The following is a 21,375-nucleotide window of genomic DNA, read 5'->3' on the forward strand; positions in this document are numbered from 1 at the left end:
CATCATTCAATTGTTGGACAAAAATGTTCAAACTCGTTATATCACCTGTCCATATCAAAAAGAGGTCATCGACAAAACGTCGATAAAAGGGGACATGCCTCACATAATGCTCCATCTGGAAAAGTGTGTTCTCCTCCCACAAGACTAGAAACATGTTGGCATAGCTATTGGCACACGAGGTGCCCATAGCTATGCCATCTTTCTGCAAGTAAATAATATCAAACAGAAACAAATTATTCTCCAGAATAGTCTCTAAGAACAGACATATAAGATCTATCTGTATACTATTGTAATCACTATGCCTAATGAGATATTCTTGTACTGAGGCTACCCCTAGTGTATTCAGTATGATGGTAAATAACAATTGCAGATCTAGTGTAACAAAATAAAATTCTGTATCCATGGGTAATGCATTTGTAAAGCCATATAGATTAACCAAAAATGGTTTGGTATCTCTGAAAACAAACGTATTTAAGTCTAGAACAGGACATAAGTATTTCTCTACATATAATGAAAATGATTCTGTGCACCAGCCCCTACCAGCCACTATGGGTCTCATAGGTGGTTACAACCCTTTTTTATGTATTTTTGGCCATCCTTGTATGGTAGGGATAAGAGGATAATCACATTTTAAAAACTTAAACAATTCAGAGCTAATCAATTCACTTTTCAAAATATCCTCCAACATATTCGGAATTCTAATCGTCATTGCATGCACATGTTCAATATTAACAACAGAATAATATCTGACATCACTCAGCATCATCTTCATGGACATGTAATAGTCTTCCCTATTCATTATAACTATAGGGCCGCCTTTATCAGCTGGCCTGATGACTATAGTGTCATCATTCTGTAGCTGTTTTAAAGCTCTATGTTCACTAAGTTTCAAATTATACTTCAGATTTCTAAATACATTCCCATTTTTTTATAATCATAGAACTTATATAAGTTTATTAAATGCTTCAGCTAATGGATGAGCATTCAGTATATATAAACTCGGTTTCTTAAATACATGTTCAGAATTATTCATATTATTTCCAAGCTCTAATTTTAATATTACATTTCTACTAAACATTTTAATGTCCAACATTGTGTCTGTAATGTCACTGTGTTTAGTAGGGATGAAACTGAGACCTTTACTCAAAACTGATATTCATCTGCAGTTAAACTAATGAGTCCCCAGATGGTTCCACATTTTCTTGAGGGACTGATTCAACTGTCTTTCCATAGATAATTTGCATTTCTGGCACCCCTGACTCATAGATTGAGTTCTCCTGGCCTCTTTCTCCCCACCGATGGGTAAAGGGAAATGTGTATATGAGATGGCATTGGAACTAGAGGGTTCTCCTGTAACTGACTAATAAGATGTATTTAAGATCTTTGGTCTCAGATCCTTCCCATGTTGTATTTCGGATATACTTATAGACTGACCAGTCCCTATAGGCATAGTTTTAGTACTCACATGAGATGCTGAGGAGGAAAGAGAAGTCCCCTCATCATTGGTGGAATTACATCCTCTTATCTCATTCTCCTACTGGATAACATTTACTACAGCCCTATGGGAGCCATTGTTGGATTCTGAGACATTATCTGACACTAAGGTAGCCATCCTCTCTATATGAGAGTTGCTAAAACTAGCATCTTGTTTATATTGTCTATTGTCTCTTTGATTTCTCGGCCATGTGAAAATTTCTCCCCTCTTAAAGTCATTGGTATCTCTGTCTATTTTGACCTTTTTTTGTTGTAAGTTTCCTCTCATACACAATAATTCCATCCAACAAACTCTCCATTAACCGATCAATAGCTGGCGCTGAATATGTTCTCTGATAGACTGTCTCAATTTATCTTCCTTAGGTTTGAAAAAGTCAATAAGCAGAGCCAAATACTTGGCACTTACCTCTAAGTTCAGTTGCTGCCATTTAGTAAGTAAGGCCAGGTATAAAGCTCCGTGAGTGGGCATTTTGTGGATACGCAGGCCCCTAGGAATGATTTTCCTTGCCAAACATACCTCAAAATGTTGCCGTTGCATTTGTAGACACTTTAACTTAAGGAAATCCAACTCCAACTTCTGCATGGTGTTCCGCATGCTTTCACTATCAAATGCTTCTGTATTAGACTCACCGTCACCATCGCATGCAGACAGGGTATGAGGATTTCCAGACTAAATGCATCAGATGAGGGTTTTCAGTCTGAATTATTGGACTTGAAGAAAAAAATTCACTAATAGTGGATATAGGACCCATGAGACTGAGAAGGGGAATTTACCATACCTTACCAAGGCTTCCTCAAACAAGTCCATACCTTCCTTATAAGGTATGGACGAGAATAAGTCTACAATATCCAAAGTTATAAATATGATATTTTCATCAAACAATTCATCCTTCAGATTCCTTAATAAGTCCCAGGAATCTTTTACTATTCCTATCCCTTCCTTCAAGATTTCTTTCAATTTATTATCCAGCTACTAGTGCTACTAGATAAAGGAAACTAGTGGATATGAATGAACATTTTATTCATTAATTATATAAAAAATGAAAGTTTTTAAGAAAAGATTAGTATGATACTAGTTCAAAGGACTATTATAATGTGGTTATATTTATGTATGTATTTTAGTTTTCAAGTATATTCACATTTTACAATGTATTTAAAAAGTTTTTGATGCTTTAAAGCGAATACTAGTATGGCTAATTAATATATCTAAAGATTTTTTAATTTAGATGTAATTGTTTAATTGTATCAATTAAGCAGGATATAAAAAGAGTGGTGTGTTTTGATGAGAATGTACTTGCATCTGAAGAAGTGTTACAAACGAAAACGCAAGTGTGTAGACATAGCGTTAGTGCTTGTGACCTGCTTTTGAGTTTTATCTGGTGGATGTCTTGTCGTGTCGGTTTTTTATAATAAATCTGATATTCCAGCAAAGGATTGAGCTTCATTTCCTCCACTGGTGCATTTTCTAAGTGAGTACTTTTTCGTGCTAGCCTCCTTTTTGTTTGGTAATCTGGAACTATCCCAACATTGCAAGTTTCACTGAATTATACTGGCAGACAGAACCTGAAGTTGCCATAGGTGGAATAACCAAGCAAATAAAGTTCAGAGACAAATCAGCTAAGCAACAGGATTTCATTATCACCTAGCTCTACATTCTTAACATACAGTATAGCTTTTGGAGCAATCCTTATAAGGCTCAGTAACCAGCTTTCACTAAGTCAAACGTCCTGAAAATGATTCCTGTTTCAGACATCCATATTTTACAAACAGCTGCACAAGAAACAATTTAGATGGAGAGTTGGGGGTGGGGTGGGGGGTGAGCACTGTATCTACACCTCCCATTGTGACTATATTAGGCTAGTTCTAGGACTGCTGTATCTTGGAGTAAATATACAGCAAGTTAAAAGAATATCATCAGAATACACACTGTTCAAGAATTTATAACTTAATGTTCAACAAAGACTTTCACAATTACTCAAGTCTGGAAGATCATAAGCTTTCGCAACAAATGAGTAGAAATATGTAAGGCTTGCAACTAATATAGCAATAGTCACTGTTGAAACAAAGTGTCAAAAGTCAAACTATTGTTCCCTCAAGGAGCTGCTCAAAAATGCCAAGAAAACCACAAAGATAATCATATGCAGTATTTATATTATGAGAGGAACAGTGTAAAATGCAAGTATAAATATATATATATATATATATATATATATATATATATATATATATATATATATATATATATATGGGTCCAATACAGAATGCAGACAGCTCACAACGCTGACACCCATATGGCCAATGCCATATGGTCGACGTTCAGAATATTGACAATGGGGAAACGCTATCTCCCAATAGTGTGGAATGGAAAAATTTCCATTCTTGCACTGTAGTGCGATCTCGGAGCTGCTATATTAAAGGTATGGGGGGTGTGGGGGGTGCAGGGTGGCGTGGTCCCCCCTGCTATGATCTGCTTTATCTTGTCAGGTTCACATTGGAGGTGGAACCTATCCTGCTAATCAGTACGTGTAAAGCATTAAACTAATCTTAACCAAAACTTGTCAATTACAGGGATACACACACACACACACACACACACACACACACACACACACACACACACACACACATACACTCTTTGTCTATACCTACAATTCGGACAATCAGCAGTTCATTCTATATGCATGCCCCTGAGATGTGAGCAGAACCCAGCACTGAAAATACACATGGAAACAGGAGGGACATGTAGACTCCACACAAAAGGCACCCCTGCTAGAAACCAGCCTGGAAAACCAATTACTGTCAGACAACAAAACTAATATCTGTACAATTGTGTTACCCATCAGTATATATCCCCAAACCAATATATTTCATAGAAGACAAAAAATTTAACACAAACATTGTTCTTCATGGTGGCATTAAGGTTCCATTTACCAGTGAAAAGTAACAGTCGTATATTTTACTTATTAAATGTATTTACTGTACCTGATTTTTTGCTTAAAAATAAATACAAAAATGTAAACAGTAACATCATCCCTTAACCAAGACAATACAAAATTCATACAGCTAATTGTTAGCTCATAAAGGATAGAGCATTGCAATAGAGTATTACTGTTGACTGAATAATAATGAAATGCAGCCTAACTCAACCACAGTACACGAGATAACTTGGACACAAGCATATAAACATAATGTTGGTATCATGCCTCTCAGATATCCAGATTTTTGCAAAATGTCCAGATTTTTACCTTGTATTTTTGGTCTATTCCTCATAAAAACAAAAAAACAGTGCATCAGGGTGACACACAATAGCGTTTAATAGTACAAAAATAAAAAACTGAACAGAGGTAAGCTCTTTCACAACAGTGGTTGCTTCATCAGACAAAGTTAACATGCACTTCAGCTCTTAAATAACAGCTTAGTCATCAATTAAGCAGAATCAGTGATGTCACAATTAGCTACTATTTAAAGAGACAGCAAAAATATATTAAGAGACAGCAAAAATATATATACATCTCTATTTTAAAACATATTATCTTAAAACAGTGAATATAAAATATATAAATGTAGATATTTCTAGTAGTCCACTAAAAACCTTTTATAAACATAAGAAGTATATGTATATATATATATATATATATATATATATATATATACATATATATATTATTTATATATATCACCATAAAAAATGTTAAGAATAAAATAAAACATGTTAAAATAAATCAGTGCTTAAGACGTCTTGCTTTTAAAAAAAGTGATTAAAGAAGAAGTCCCATTAAGCCCTGGATAGCGTTCAGCATCAAGTTTTAAAATCCATCTTTGCTCATGGCTTTCTGTAACATTTTCAATGTCTCCTCCTCTCAAATTTTTTTGAAAATGTTGTAAAACAAAGAATTTAAAAGAATGGGAAGCGTCTGTATGCATAACATGATTAGCAAGGGCATTAGATTGTTTATTATTTCTAATATCACAAATGTGTTCTAGAATTCTGTCCTTTAATGGCCTGTTGGTTTTGCCCACATAAAATGCTGGGCATTGCTGACAGAAACTAAAATAAACAACATCTGTGGTTTTGCAGTCTGAATACTGTTTAGAATGTAAAGTAAAATGCCTAGTTGGATGTGTATATGTACTTTTGTTAAAAATATGGGAACAGGCGCTACAAGTTCTACAGGGAAAAGTACCCTGTCTAGCAGATTTACTTGTGCCTTTATATGTATCTCTATTGCACAAGTGCTGCTTCAGTGACTTGTTGTTTCTAAAACTAGAATGAGGGGTATTTCCAGTTATACCAACCAGATTAGGAACATGTTCTAGTAAATGCCAGTGTCTCCTAATAATGTCGGTATATTGATGTTATTAGCAAATTGAAAAACAATTCTAAAACCATTATTGCCAGAAGATTCAGTGTCTATATTACCACGATTAGTACTAGAATGAAAGTACGGTCTACATCTAGTGTGTCTCTGTTGCCAAGCATCAGAAATAGTTTGATCAATATCCCCTGCTTGATATCCCCTTTCCAAAAATTCTGTTTTTAGTTTTTTGAGAGCAGTAACTGCATCTTCGTCATTGTCATGTAATCTTAAAGTTCTAAAAACTTGGTCCTTAAGTACATTCCTGGGTATATGCCTAGGATGCATACTGGATTTATGTAATACTGTATTTTTTCTGGTGGGTTTAAAATAGATATTGCTGCTTAAATGATTAGAGCAGAACTTAGTGATGTGTACGTCAAGAAAATTAATATCTGTTGCAGAAATCTGGTATGAAAATTTCAAAAAGTTAGTAGTATTATGTAAATATTCTACAAAGGATACAAAATCAGTACCATCACCTTTCCATAGCAAAAAGACATCATCTACAAAACGTACATACGACAATACTTGTCCTAAGAATGGATTATTTACAGAAAGTATGTTTGTGTCTTCCCAGCAAACTAAAGCCAGATTGGCATAGCTGTTTGCACATGGTGTCCCCATCGCTACGCCACTTTTTTGCAAAAAGAACTGATCTTGAAAAACAATATTGTTTTCTAGTATGATTTCTAATAAGCTACATATTTGTTGAGTTTTAGTGTTGGTAAAGCATTTATTAGCTGTTAGATATTCTCTTATCATTTCAATACCCCAACAATTAGGTATGCTAGTAAAAAGAGATTCTATGTCCATGGTAACAAGGACAAACTCTGTATCTTCTGTTATACTGTCCATTCTGTTATGCAATCTTTCTAGGAACATCTTAGTATCCCTAAGTATTGTGTGACAATTCTCTAATAGGCCATGTAGATTACCTTCAACATATATGGAAAGGGGTTCAGTACACCAACCAGCTCCAGAAACTATGGGTCGCATTGGTGGAGTAGAGAGGTTCTTATGAATCTTAGGTAACCCATAAATACTAGGAATAGTGGGTTTGTTAATATTAAAATACTTTAATGATTCATCAATTAGGCCAGTGACTAATAGATCAAATAGCAAAAAAGACACTTTGTCTATAATAGCATTTACAGTAATTTTTGAAATACATTGATATGTATCTGAGGTAAATAAAAGTTTTTCCATTTGCTGAACATATAGCTTTTTGTCTAAAATGACTATGCCACCGCCTTTATCAGCTTGTTTAAAAACTACATAATGTAAATTTTGTAATTCATGTAAGGCTCTCTGCTCTTCTGGAGTTAAGTTACAAAAAGAATAATTAAAACTAGAAGAAGCATCTGTATCTCTGAAAGCAGTTTCACAAACATCCATAAATCTTTGAATATCTGATGGAATAGGTGGAATAAATGTACTGGGTTGCTTATACATATTATGTGTGTTATTATTTGTATTCGTTGGAAACAAACATTTCAAAGCTAAATTTCTACCTAGTAACCTTAAGTCCTTGAGCATTTCTGTAATATCAGCTTTCCTTGCAGGTATAAAGGATAACCCTTTATTTAGTAATTTAAGCTGATCTGCATCTAATTCAAAAGAAGAAATGTTAACAACCAGACTTGAATTTACATACGTCTCTTTTTGTGGAGGGGAACCGTTCCCTCTGTTTGATTGATTCTGAATGCCTGTCCATTGTTGGGAAGGCTCTTGGCACAATGTCTGAACGGTAATGCTGTCTTCAGAGTAAAATTGTTTTTCTTGTCTTTGTCTAAAAAAACACTTGCTTCTCTTTTCGTGTCCAAAGAATCAGAATCCACATTAGTAGAAGTATTTAGGTCATGCAATGTTGCTTCTGGCGCTGACGAGTGAAAAGTCTTTACTTTGTTTTTAGGTTTAGTCCCATTGCTGTTTAAGACTTTATAGTTATCATTTATTACAGTTGAAGTTTGGTGGACCTTATTGCTAGCATTAGCGTTCAGAGATTCTGTTGTTACTGCGGTCTGAGTGATCGGAAGACCGGAAGTAGAGCTGGAAACTGCATCTGAGGTTGTATTTTCGTTTAAAGTCCTGTTATCATTATTTGGCATAGAGTTGCTAGGTTTTGCATTGAGAATAACTTTAGTTGTTGTAATTGATCCAGCTGAAGCGCTAGGAACAAAGCCAGGAACAGCAGCTCGAGCTGCATAAGAGTTTGAGTCATTATTTACATTAGGCACATTGTTGGAAGCAGTATTGCTTTGAAAAGATCTTGCATTTGGTGTATTATTAAAAGCAATATTGCTTTGAGAAGGTCTATTTATATTTTCTCTCGGCCATGAGAATACATTGTTTTTAACAAAGTCCGATTTGTCCCTGTTCAATTTAGATAACTTAGTTGTCTGAAGCTTTCTTTCATAAGTAACAATATTGTCCTGTAGCTGACTCATTTTGTTAATAGTGATTTCACATGGAAAATCCTCAGTAATTTGTGTTTTTAGGGCAATGATTTGTGACTTAAGCTGAAATTCAATAGGTGTAAAAAATTCTAGAAGCAGTTCCATATATTTAGCACTAAATTGTAAATTAAGTTCTTGCCATCTGCGGAGTAAATCTGGTAACAGAGACACACTAGATGTAGACCGTATTTTCATTCTAGTACTAATAGTGGTAATATAGACACTAAATCTTCTGGCAATAATGGTTTTAGAATTGTTTTTCAATTTGCTAGTAACATTCATCAATATACCGACATTATTAGGAGACACTGGCATTTACTAGAACATGTTCCTAATCTGGTTGGTATAACTGGAAATACCCCTCATTCTAGTTTTAGAAACAACAAGTCACTGAAGCAGCACTTGTGCAATAGAGATACATATAAAGGCACAAGTAAATCTGCTAGACAGGGTACTTTTCCCTGTAGAACTTGTAGCGCCTGTTCCCATATTTTTAACAAAAGTACATATACACATCCAACTAGGCATTTTACTTTACATTCTAAACAGTATTCAGACTGCAAAACCACAGATGTTGTTTATTTTAGTTTCTGTCAGCAATGCCCAGCATTTTATGTGGGCAAAACTAACAGGCCATTAAAGGGCAGAATTCTAGAACACATTTGTGATATTAGAAATAATAAATAATCTAATGCCCTTTCTAATCATGTTATGCATACAGACGCTTCCCATTCTTTTAAATTCTTTGTTTTACAACATTTTCATAGAAATTTGAGAGGAGGAGACATTGAAAATGTTACAGAAAACCATGAGCAAAGATGGATTTTAAAACTTGATGCTGAACGCTATCCAGGGCTTAATGGGACTTCTTCTTTAATCCCTTTTTAAAAGCAAGACGTCTTAAGGATTGATTTATTTTATTCTTAACATTTTTTATGGTGATATATATAAATAATATATATATATATATATATATGTATATATATATATATATATATATATATATATATATATATATATATATATATATATGGGTCCATATGACTCCATCGACATGTCAGTACATCGACATTCACTACAGCGACACGAAATCACCGACCAGTCATAACATCAACATTTCAAATAACCGACACTCACTTGCCCGACATCCCGACGTCAGAAACAAAACAGCACTGTGCTATATTCTATAATGTTGTCATATTGTTAATGCAGCACACAATATAAGCAGAAAACACGTCGCATACAGTCAATCGACGTCAACAATAAATAAATAAAGGAAAATGCAAAACGCATAACGCATAAATGTCATTTGAAAACGTCTTGCAATACCATTGAAATTTCAAACATAGCAGTGATCTTATTTACATTTTAAGTAATCTGGCGATACCTTGAACAAAGTCAACATTAGAATAGCTCCCCATGTTAGAAATTAAGTTATCAAATCTATGCTGACAGAGAAGTAGTTTCCTCCTTTTCGGAGATGATGGGCACCCTGTAGACATGCGCACTCTCAATTCGTCTACGCGATCCTGTTCGCGACATAGAATGTGCAGTAAATATCGCAAATCAGTGCCCCTATCACCAAGTAAGCACTTCAATCTACGATGCCACGCTTCAACTTTGTTTTTAGTGCGAGGTAAACACAACTCATTCAGTTCAAATACATTCCAAAATGTTATGGGAAACAATGGCAGAAATCTCATGGAAGAACTAAACCTAGTATTAAACTTACGCCTCTTTCCATACACATACCAGTCTGCAAAGTACTGTAAAAGATCTGATCCTTCCTTTGGAAAATTACTTTTCAGCTCCTCAAATGTTCCTTTTACGTTATCTTCAGGTAGAAAAGCTAACGCAACTAGTGACTTCACAGCTAATTGAAATTGCTGAGAATTGTTGTATACAGAGGCTAAACCCAAAGATTGTATTTTCCTCCACACGTTCTGTCCAAAGTGAAACAAGCAGCCCTTGGAACGTACATCGGGGAAATTTATCCTAACACTCTTTAGTGCAGCTATTTTAAAGTCACATAACACAAATTTCACTTCAATTTCCAAAGCATTAGATGTCAGCAAAAAGAAAATACTACTCCAGAGATAGTTATAGGCTTTTAGGGATTTTTTTGACATAAATGCATAAACTAGTGGAGCAAATTTCATATCATCCCCATGTTTAAGTATGCCATGAATACTATATAATTGGCGTATAGTAACACCTTTGCAAAAGAATGTCCCATCCATTAGCCATATGGTAGATTGACTGAGATCACGCAAGTTATCTAGAGTAGTAAACACTACTACTGTGGTGTCAGTCAGTTTGTCTGACATAACTTTGTTTAGAAATATACCAGTTTTCAAGCTAAACTTGCTAAAGTCGATATTGTCTAGTCTTAGTTGGAACTTTTTACTAAGACCGCTTTTAACTCGTCTAATGCGATTCACCTGTTGTAAGAGTGCTGATCTAGTAGGTAAACAATCAATTGTGGCTAAAGATGTTGATGCTAAAGCATCGTCCATTATGAGTGATGGAGTGTCTCTAGCCATGCTAGCCCTACATTTCAAATTGCTACATACAAGATAGCGTTCTGTTTCTCCTAGGTCTGCAGCATGTGAATAAGCAACAGATTTCTGCAATCTATCGCCATCAAGCAAGTACACAGTAACAGCCCTACCCTTACAGTGTTGTGTAAATTTGTATTTACAAGCCCAGTATCGTCTACTATCCCTTGTACGTTCTAAATAATAAAGATAGTTGTCTATTATTAACATGGGCTTCATTCTCTGAGAATCTACGGTGTGGTACATTGATCCTATCTCCCCTGGACTAGTCTGATATACGTTCGCCATGTTTCTTCGGTGCTGAGCACAGATCGCTGCTACTAACGCGAGTATTTAAATTCTACAGTGCTTTTCTATTTGCTCACAAGTTCTGTTTGTATATTACAGACTTATTTCCATAATAGACTTGTCCTTTACTAGTGCAACATCCACTTACATTGTCGGGGAAGTAAACGTCGATTATTTGAACTTTCGCTAAATTGAGTGTTCGATGATTTCATGTCGCTGTACTGACTGTCGATGTAATGACATGTCGATGGAGTCATATGGACCCATATATATATATATATATATATATATATATATATATATATATATATAGGGTCTACTTTAGTTGACCGAAACGCCAGTTCGCCAACATGCAGAAGACCGAGACCAAACGACCGAAACCGAAGGTGATCGACAAGGTGAAATCCCGACAGCCAAAAGACCAACATGGGGAACGTGTGTGCGCGACTCGGTAAGTGTGTGATAGTGAGGGATTTAGGGTTAGGGAGCGGACAGGTAAGTGTGCGATAGTGAGGGATTTAGGGTTAGGGTGCGGGAAAGGTGAGTGTGTAGTAGTGTCGGACTTAGGGTTCGGGTAAGGTAAGTGTGTGATAGTGACAGAGTGTAGTTTAGGAGTGGGTTAAGTGAGTTAGGGTTAGGGTGCGGGTAGGGTGAGTGTGCGACAGTGACGGGCTTTATGTTTTAGGGTGGGTTAAGTGAGTTAGGGTTAGGGTGCAGGTAGGGTAAGTGTGCGATAGTGATGGACTTTAGGTTTAGGGGTGGGTTAAGTGAGTTAGGGTTAGGGTGCAGGTAGGGTAAGTGTGTGGTAGTGTCGGACCTTAGGGTTAGGGTTTGGGTTAAGGCTAGTGGATATGTAATTGTGTGTAATGTGTAGTTTACGTTTTGTGTGTCGGTGTAATGGTGTTCTGTTTTGTGAGTTGTCGGTATTGTGTGTTTTCGGTTGTTTGGTCTCGGTGTTTTGCGTGTCGGCGAACTGGCATTTCGGTCAACTAAAGTAGACCCATATATATATATATATATATATATATATATATATATATATATATATATATGTATATATATATATATATACATATACTTCTTATGTTTATAAAAGGTTTTTAGTGGTCTACTAGAAATACCTACATTTATATATTTTATATTCACTGTTTTAAGATATATGTTTTAAAATAGAGAGATGTATATATATTTTTTTGCTGTCTCTTAATATATATATTTTTTGCTGTCTCTTTAAATAGTAGCTAATTGTGACATCACTGATTCTGCTTAATTGATGACTAAGCTGTTATTTAAGAGCTGAAATGCATTTTAACTTTGTCTGATGAAGCAACCACTGTTGTGAAAGTGCTTACCTCTGTTCAGTTTTTTTTTATTTTTGTACTATTAAATACTATTGTGTGTCACCCTAGTGCACTGTTTTTTTGTATTTTTTTTTTTTTTTTTCTATTTATTCCCATTTTTTGCACCTTGGTCTTACCCACAGCCATTTCTTTGTTTTGTTTACTCCTCATAAAAGCTTTGGTTTTCTGGCAAATCATTGAGAATTGAAGTCACAATAAGGGGATCCAATATCTGTTTGCCTAGGTAAACATGATCGACAAACCACAATGCTTTACTAGACATGGTTTGCGCTTGTCACTGTTTGGCTTCTGGATACTGGCAAAAATGTTAATATCTCCCCATAGTGCCTTTTTTAGGCCATACCAAGTTGTTAAACCATCAAACATCACAAAAATCACTCACAACTACCTAAAGGTAGTGTTTCTCAATGGTAGGAGTTTAAATAAATAACTGCACTCCTTGGAAGCACTCCTCCACATGAAGAATGCAGACATATGTGCAATCATGGAGACATAGTTCAGAACCATAGAAGTACCCTGGCTATCAAAGGCTGCAATGCCTTTCATACATTTCAATCCTCCATCCACTCATGATGAAACAAAGGGAGGAGGTGTATCAGTGTTCATAAAGGTCAAGTATACTGCTAGACTGGTCCAGCAGCATGATTCTCTTGAGCTGCTCCATTCCCAACTAACCATAGGTGGGACCCCTATCATATCCCTGCTAGCTACAGGTCCCTTAACATGAGACTGGAAAAACCACACTTCCTACCTAAACCTACTGGAATCTCTTAGCATTCAGCTTAACACCATACTGCTGGGTGATTTCAACTACCCCTGCATAAACTGGGAGCCTTATATGATCCATAATTCACTTGCTAAGAGGTGTTTGGACTTCATCAACACAAACACCCTAAAGCAACTACTTACCTTTCCAACTAGAGGTACAAATATCCTAGACCTAGTACTCACGTACATAGGGGGGATGCTGCTTGCTCCTTTGCATTAACTCCTCCCTGGTAAGATCTGCCCACAGAATAATCTCCTTTAATGTTATCCACATCAAACTCCAAACCTGTTAAGAACTTTGCTATGGCCAATTACCTCAAACCAAGTGATAGCATATGAAACATCCAAGCCCCTCCTAACCCAGATGACACTGAGACCTACTCTCAGCTGTACACAAAAGCACTGTACAACCACATTCATATCTGCATAGAGGAGGCAGTACCTCTAAGTCAAACCTATGATTACTGGCAAAAATAAACCACACTGGTGGACCCCTAACATAAATAGGCTATTCAACAAAATAAAAAAAATACTCTCCAAAGACAAGAAGAACAAACAAAACAGTAAAAAAAGACACTCACCAGTCTAAACAAACAAGTTAGAGAGTTGGTCAAATCTGCCAAAGCAAACTATGAGGCAAAGATAGCCACCCAGGTGAAAGATAACCATAAGGCTTTTTTTATTGTGTTCATAACCTCAGGGGAAATGCTGAACAATGTGCTGAGTTAATCAGGAATGGCAACACTTAAACCCAGCCTGAAACTATAGAAAACCTGCTGGCCGACAAGTTCAGTTCAGTCTTCTCCCCCATCACCTCCTACCACACCCAAAGAAATACCCACAAGCATCCCCTACCAGTCATTGCGATGTCCTTACTGTGCTCACTAAAGCTAAAAACACAGCGTTCATGGATCCTGACAACATTCCAGGATGCTTCTTGTTTAGCTTAAAACAGAATCTATCAGGACCACTAGGAAACCCTTTTAAACACAAACTCCGGATGAGCTTTATTCCAGAAGAATGGAAGACCACGACAGTCATCCATTTGCACAATGGGGGGCCCATCTACTGCCCCAGAGAACTGCACACCCATAAGCTTGACCAGTCTTATTTGCAAGGCCATGCAGAGAATTATCCCAGACCTGATCAATAACAACATAGGAACTCTCCAAAAACTAGACCAGACCCAATTTGGCTTTGTCAAAGGGAGATCTTGCCTGCTCAGTTTGGTGGACTTGTTCGAGAAAGTTACCAGGACCATGGATGAGGGTAAAATGGTACACACCACGTATGAAAACCTGGCCAAAGCTTTCAAAACAGTACCCCGCTCAGGGATCATAGATAAACTTACTGAGTTAGGCATAAACCCCTACATCGTCAGATGGATATCCAGCTGTCTCACAGACAGGACACATTTTGTTTGGATAGGTGAATCCATTTCCAATAAGAAACCCATTACTAGTGGTGTACAACAGGGCTCAGTGGTGGGACTCCTCCTGTTTGGTATATACTTCTGTGAAGTGAAGGTCAATGTTAGGGGCCTCTGGCTCAGCAAGTTCACTGGTGACTGCAGGCTGGGAGGAATCACTGAATCTCCAAATGATGTTGACATCCTACAAACAGGCCTAAAAATGACACATGGCTGATGCCAAAACCATGGTCTGAGACTAAATGCCACAAAATGTGTATTCATACCCTTCAGTAAATCAGATATCCCTGCAAATTATAATATTGATAGTACACCCCTAAAAGTAAACCCAGTGGTGAGAGACCTAGAAACACAGATAGATAGTAATCTAAAATTTGACCACCAGGTAGCTACAGTGGTAAGGAAATCTTTCTGTGTGGCTCAATTTATAAGTGAAGGCTTAGCATCAAGATCAAAGGAAGTCATTGTGCCATTGTATTCATCCCTCAGGCCCATAATCAAGTACAATGATTCCTACTGCATGTACCTAAGAAGGCACTTACACCAATTGGAGCAGTCCCAGAGGTTTCTCACTAAAAATACAAAGCATAAGACAGATGTCCTGTGCAGACCAATTAAAGGCCTTATCCCTTTACTCCGTCTCATATCGTTTATTGAGAGGAGATTTATGCCCATGTATCTTAAGGACAGAGGCAGCCTGTAAAATGATTTAAGGCTCCAACTCCCAAAGACCAACTTCCCTGATACTACCCCATCCCATATTTGGGGAATTAAGATGTAATATTGTCATATTCTGGGTGTTATTGACTGGACATATAAAGGCTTTTGTGCCATTAACCTAGTAATCACCTATGAACCTATGAAAATAATGACAGATGTTTGTGTTTCAGACTTCATAACATTCAAAAATTCCATGTCGATAAAAAACATGTTATTCCATCAACTTTCAAGGTTTGTAAGAGCAATATTTACAAAATGTCTCTATTTTTTCGGCTTTTGTCCCTGCCCCACCATTGTTTATGGCTTTGTCCAGATTTCTTGAGCTAAGAGGCTGAGAGGTATGGTTAGTACGTACATAAAAGTAGAATACATTTCAATGTAGATTGAGTAACTTCAGACTAGTTCATTTCTAGTAATCCATATTATATACTTTGTCAAGGTGATATGCAAAAGACCAAGACTGCTTAAACCCTACCCAGTTCACTTTCTTGGCTAGGCTTAGGTTTGCAAGTGTCTTGAAATGTAAATGTCCTAATGCAAAACCCAAGATTAACACACCCAGATTATGCAAGTCATAAAATAGCTGTCTTCAAAGGCCATTTTAAGGCTAGTCAATATCCCAACGTCAAAATCAAACGCTGTACCTTGTATCTATGAGTGAGTACCTTAATCATTATGCCAGACCATTATGACAGATCAGCATTGTTAGATTGGTAGGAAATCATTGATTGTGTCTATTTCTGTTTCTAGAAACCAGTGGTCTGTGGCTGACCGAGTTTACTAATCAATGCAAGCTGGGCGCTGCCTTAAATTCCCCTAGTGATGTGAACATCTTCCAAGAAGGCCTTACCCAAATGAATGACTGGTGCCAGAAGCATGGCCTTAAACTAAATGCCAAGAAATGCATCATTATCCCGTTTGGGTAAAATGGAGTCCCCACTAATTATCACATTAATAACAACATACTAAGCATGCAATCAGTTATGAGGGACTTAGGCACCCAGGTTGATAGCAGCCTGAATTTTGACTACCATGTTGCCTCCGTTGTTTGGAAGGCTTTCTACATGGCCCACCTCATAAGTAATTTCATCCAGGAACAAGGAGGTCATAACATCCCTGTACTCCTCTCTTATCAGACCCATTATCAAGTGCAATGCCTCTTCGGCATGTACCTTGCCAAGCACATGCAGCAGCTGGAGCGACCACAGAGGTCCTGACCAGCAAAATCCAGGGTCTCAAACACCTATCCTGTACAGATAGTATAAAATCCCTGTTCCTCTACTCAGTCTCATACAGACTGCTCAGAGTTGACCTCTTTCTGACATACAAGGCCAGCTCACACCCAGCCTTGATGGAGATGCTGCATATCTTTAAGTTAAACTCCACTCACGCAGCCCACATGCCAGGCCTCAACCTGGTCTGTGACATTAATAGAACTTGTTGGCGGGATAGAATTATGTCTCAAAGACTCCCCCATCTATGGAATAGACTTCCTCTCCATGTCAAGCAGAGTATTTCTCTAGCCCTCTTTAAGAAGAACCTGGACAACTGGATAGGAAGCAAAAAATATACCCCTGGGATCCCACCTGTGTCCCTGCTGGACAGGGAAAACAGGTGCTGACTTTATGGGAACATGGGCAAAATTCTTGGCTAGGCTTACAAGGGCCTCCAGGCCAATAACCTAGTATCATCCTATGAACCTATAAATCCAGTAGCCATAATGGACCCCACTATGTATTATGCATGGAGTAACTTACAGAGAGGGCATCACTTCCCTGCCCCTTCATAATCAGTGATGAATTATACTTTACAGCAGAAGAAGCATGTGTGGATGTAATAAACATTTTCTTATATATGAAATATGGTACAGCTGACCTGGCACACAGCATATAGTGCACAATAAGACATGAGAGGGTACAAATGTCATAGATATGATCTCATGATTAAAGAAGCTTGGGGTGCCTTAGCCATAAACATGGGTGGCACACAGTCTGAGAGCATGAGTACAGTAACGCCCATGTCAGCTACATCTATAAAAGTTACTGGTCATAACTTGAATAGATTTATCACAGGCTATATAAATTCACTACAAACCTGCTTTCTGCCATGCATCATTGCATAGCAGTTAATACTCTCAGCTGGCCAACACTTTATGCACATCTGAATATCATCAGCTGTATTCTACGTGCATCCTTGTCCATGTCATTAACTGCATATGGCTGATCAGAAATGCAAATAGTACTGTTTTCATGTAGTCACTGAACAACGGCAGATCTAATTCTATATAACATATTTCTGAGTCCCTGCTGTGCATGGATGACCTCTCTATTGTTCTTTTCAGCACTTAATGAACTCCGGACTACATTCTGTGCATTAATTACTCTTTGACTGAACTTGTTCTATCACTTTACCTTTACAAATGGTTCCTTTCAGTCTTAGGATCATTCCTTTGTCATTTTATTTTAGCGTGCCCAGCCTTGTTTAGTTTTTAATTTAGTATCCATAAATTCTTTGTGAACAAATATCATAACAGCTCTTACCAAACAAGCGAACGGCAAAGAAACTCCAACTAAACAAAATGCCACAAATGTCCAGTAGACCAAGGAAAGAAACTTTATTAGAAATGGTGAATTGCTTTCATTCTTCTATCATGTCAAGAACTTCATGAGAATGTTTGCTGTATCTTAGGTTAAATATATATGTTTTAAATACATCTTTTACACTAAACCAAAAAGTCCTAGACATTTGTCATTGTCATCACATACTGTGTTATTCTGAAGTGGCATATGTTAATTTTTATTTTTGTTTCAAGTCACCTGTATATTACTACACTCATTTACTCACTGAACCAGCTTCACCCACTCCCATAGGATCTAATCACTGTCCTGTCTATGCATTCAAACAATCACTGGTACTTTTGGATTCTGTACCTTCTGTTGTTGCAAACACCATTTGTCTTATACTTCAGTATTTATAAGGAAAGAGTGGATCTGTCATTTAGAAGAGAGTGGTGGTGCCCTGTCTTTTGTATGAGAGTCATAGCCTCTGTTTCACTGAGGAGATGAAGACAATACCCATGGCATTCATTTTATATAACTCCAGATCAGTGTTCTGGAGGGGTTTAAACTGCTAGGCATCCAAGAAGAGTGTTCTCTTACACTGTGGTCCAGTGAGTGGAGAAGATGAAGTGGCAGTTCCTGTCCAACAATATAGGCTGGTGACTAGGATGAAAGGATTACCAGATATTTAAATGTTAAACTGCTAACAAGAACTGGTAACACTAGTCACAAGGATTATATGAATCTCATACTGGGCCAACAATATGGAATATACACTAGCAGCATGGATTCATAGTTGCTAAAGAAAAAGCTGTTGATTACAGAATAGAAAGGAGAAAAAAGTATGCACTAAAGAGCATACCAGGGTAAACTGAAGACCATTGTATCAGGGATTTCATTAAACTAAGGTGATAAGCAGCTATTAAATTGCAATTAGCAGCCCTAATTTAATGGCACTGCAGTATGATTGTGAGCATGTCAGCAGATTGCTAACACCAGACACTTGTTTAAAATGGTGCCATTCAGTGTGTTAAATGTAACCAAAACAATTACATTCAAGAGGTATAACTGACAAGTAACTGTTAGAAAGTAGAACTTCAACTTCAGGACCTCACGAAGTGAGTATAGAGGTGCATACCGTTAGCAGATGAATGGTCAGGCTCCTGCTGATGCGTTACACCCTTCAGCCAGGATGGTTTGCAGAATTAAGCCAAAATGTATTAGGTGACATTTTTGTTAGTTATGTGGGTCACAGTGACATTTTCTGTGAGGTCTGTTATGTGGGCCACAGTGACATTTTCTGTGAGGTCTACAGCCACGTAATAGCTTATGCAGCCATTTATATCCACAACCCCTGTTCTTACTCTTCTTCATAGGCTATACGTTTGGATGGGCACTAACACTGCTAGACAAAATTATAACTTCATTTGTTGTAGTTTTACTTGTATAATGGGATCAGCTCAAACACCATAGAAAGAGACATGATACTAGCATTGCAGGCATTTTAATATAAGGCTAGTAACAGAAAAAAAAAACACGACTGCATTGGAAAGAATATGTGTAGGATCTAAAATAAGCTGTGAAACTGGCAGTACTGTCTTTCAGCTCTGTGATGTTCTGTAATTGTCTAATTTTGACATCTGCAATTAATCTGCATTTTTTGGCTTTCAGGATGTGGGATTAAATGCAAAGAAAGACCAATGGAACTTGTCTTTGTTATTGACAGTTCAGAAAGCGTTGGACCTGAAAACTTTGAAATCATCAAAAACTTTGTCATTGCTCTTACTGACAGACTTACAGTAGGCAGAAATGCAACTCGGATAGGCTTAGTGCTTTACAGCTTAGAAGTCCGATTAGAGTTTGATCTAAACAGATTTACAAATCAGCAAGACATTAAGCAAGCAGTACGTAACATGCTGTACATGGGAGAAGGTACTTATACTGGGACAGCCATTCGCAAAGCAACTCAGGAAGGATTTTTTGCAGCACGAAATGGAGTCAGAAAAGTTGCAATAGTTATAACTGATGGTCAGACTGATAAGAGAGAACCCGTGAAACTTGACTTGGCTGTTCGAGAAGCACATGCTGCTAATATTGAGATATATACCATTGGAATTGCAAACACAACTGACACATCCCAAGAAGAGTTCTTAGAAGAACTTAACCTTATTGCTTCTGACCCTGATGCTGAACACATGTACCTCATTGATGCTTTTGATACACTCACAGGTTGGTGTTATGAGTGACGTTGATATTTCTGTTTTAACACAGAACACAATGTATTTTGCATATGGGTTAAATTATAATTTTGTTTAGCACTAAGAAAAAAATCTATTTTGATTATACTGCAGTTTATATTTTAGTATTGCATAACTTTGCTGGTCTTAATATTATTTTTTTTTAGAGATATTTTTGTTTTACTTATCTCGGTACTATTCACTACAGTGATTTAAAACCACCAGAAACTGACTACTATGGCGACATAAGAAGCCTGCTGTTTTTCATGGTAAAAAGTCTGCCAGTGTCTGTGATGCATGCTGTGAAAATAAGGACTGGATAAATGTTAGTTATCTGAAGTTAAAATAAAATCCTTTTTAACAGTATCTTAACTACATCAAATAGAACCATAATGAAATTATGTTTCCCAGCCATTTTGACCTTCATCTGAAGAGGCCTCAACCAAACGTGCTGAACATATTCCAGAATATGTTCCATCATAAAAAGCAGAAACAAACTTCAGAGATCTGTCATGTGGATTTCTAATACTCTTATGTAAAATCTGACACACTAGCTAAAAATGTTTGAATGAAACAGACTCCCAAGATGTACTGTTTATGTCGGGGGGGGGGGGTTCAAATCACACCATGTTTAAGCAAGTATGTAGAACTTTGGACCTTTTGTAACTGTGGGTCTGAAATACCAGGTGCCATCATTATATGAGATGTAGTGTTCTCTGTAATCAGCACTTCCTATACTGTACTCTTGTGGGCACTACAGAGAGGCCTGGTTCTGCAGTAAAAGGGGTGGATATGTTAGCATTTTTTACATGGAAGGTAACAGATAGATATATAATTTTGTTAGTAATATCAACCTTTTATTATCCCTAAAACTACCTGTTTTTTTAATAAAGGAGATTGGAGACGTTAAGGGTAGTGACAGCCCCTCCTTTCTTGCAAACAGACTTAACTAAAAACCTGGCTATAATCTTCAGAATGTTATAGTAGCAAGCACTGTCAAACTACACGACCACCATGAAGTTCTGAGGGCTACAGAAATGCAATGGTGAGGTCCAATGTCCATATTAACACTGATATCTGCACATGCTTATTCTCTTGCCAAGAAGTACCAAGGGTAGTACTTGCAAATAGGGCACCCAGTGTGCTGT

The 21,375-nt window shown here is 37.1% G+C and overlaps 1 protein-coding gene across 1 annotated transcript in view; it reads left to right on the top strand.

Annotated features, from left to right (window-relative positions):
• The window catches only part of COL28A1 (collagen type XXVIII alpha 1 chain), a 914,882-nt gene that overhangs the window by 806,055 nt on the left and 87,452 nt on the right, over positions 1 to 21,375 (top strand). Inside the window, exon 32 of the mRNA XM_044075485.1 lies at positions 19,662 to 20,219. Within this exon, the coding sequence (XP_043931420.1) occupies positions 19,662 to 20,219 (558 nt within the window). The remainder of the gene's footprint in view (positions 1 to 19,661; positions 20,220 to 21,375) is intronic.

The sequence above is a fragment of the Protopterus annectens genome, chromosome 6.part1, assembly GCF_019279795.1.
Source record: "Protopterus annectens isolate FY-2018-M chromosome 6.part1, PAN1.0, whole genome shotgun sequence".
Taxonomy (NCBI): domain Eukaryota; kingdom Metazoa; phylum Chordata; order Ceratodontiformes; family Protopteridae; genus Protopterus; species Protopterus annectens.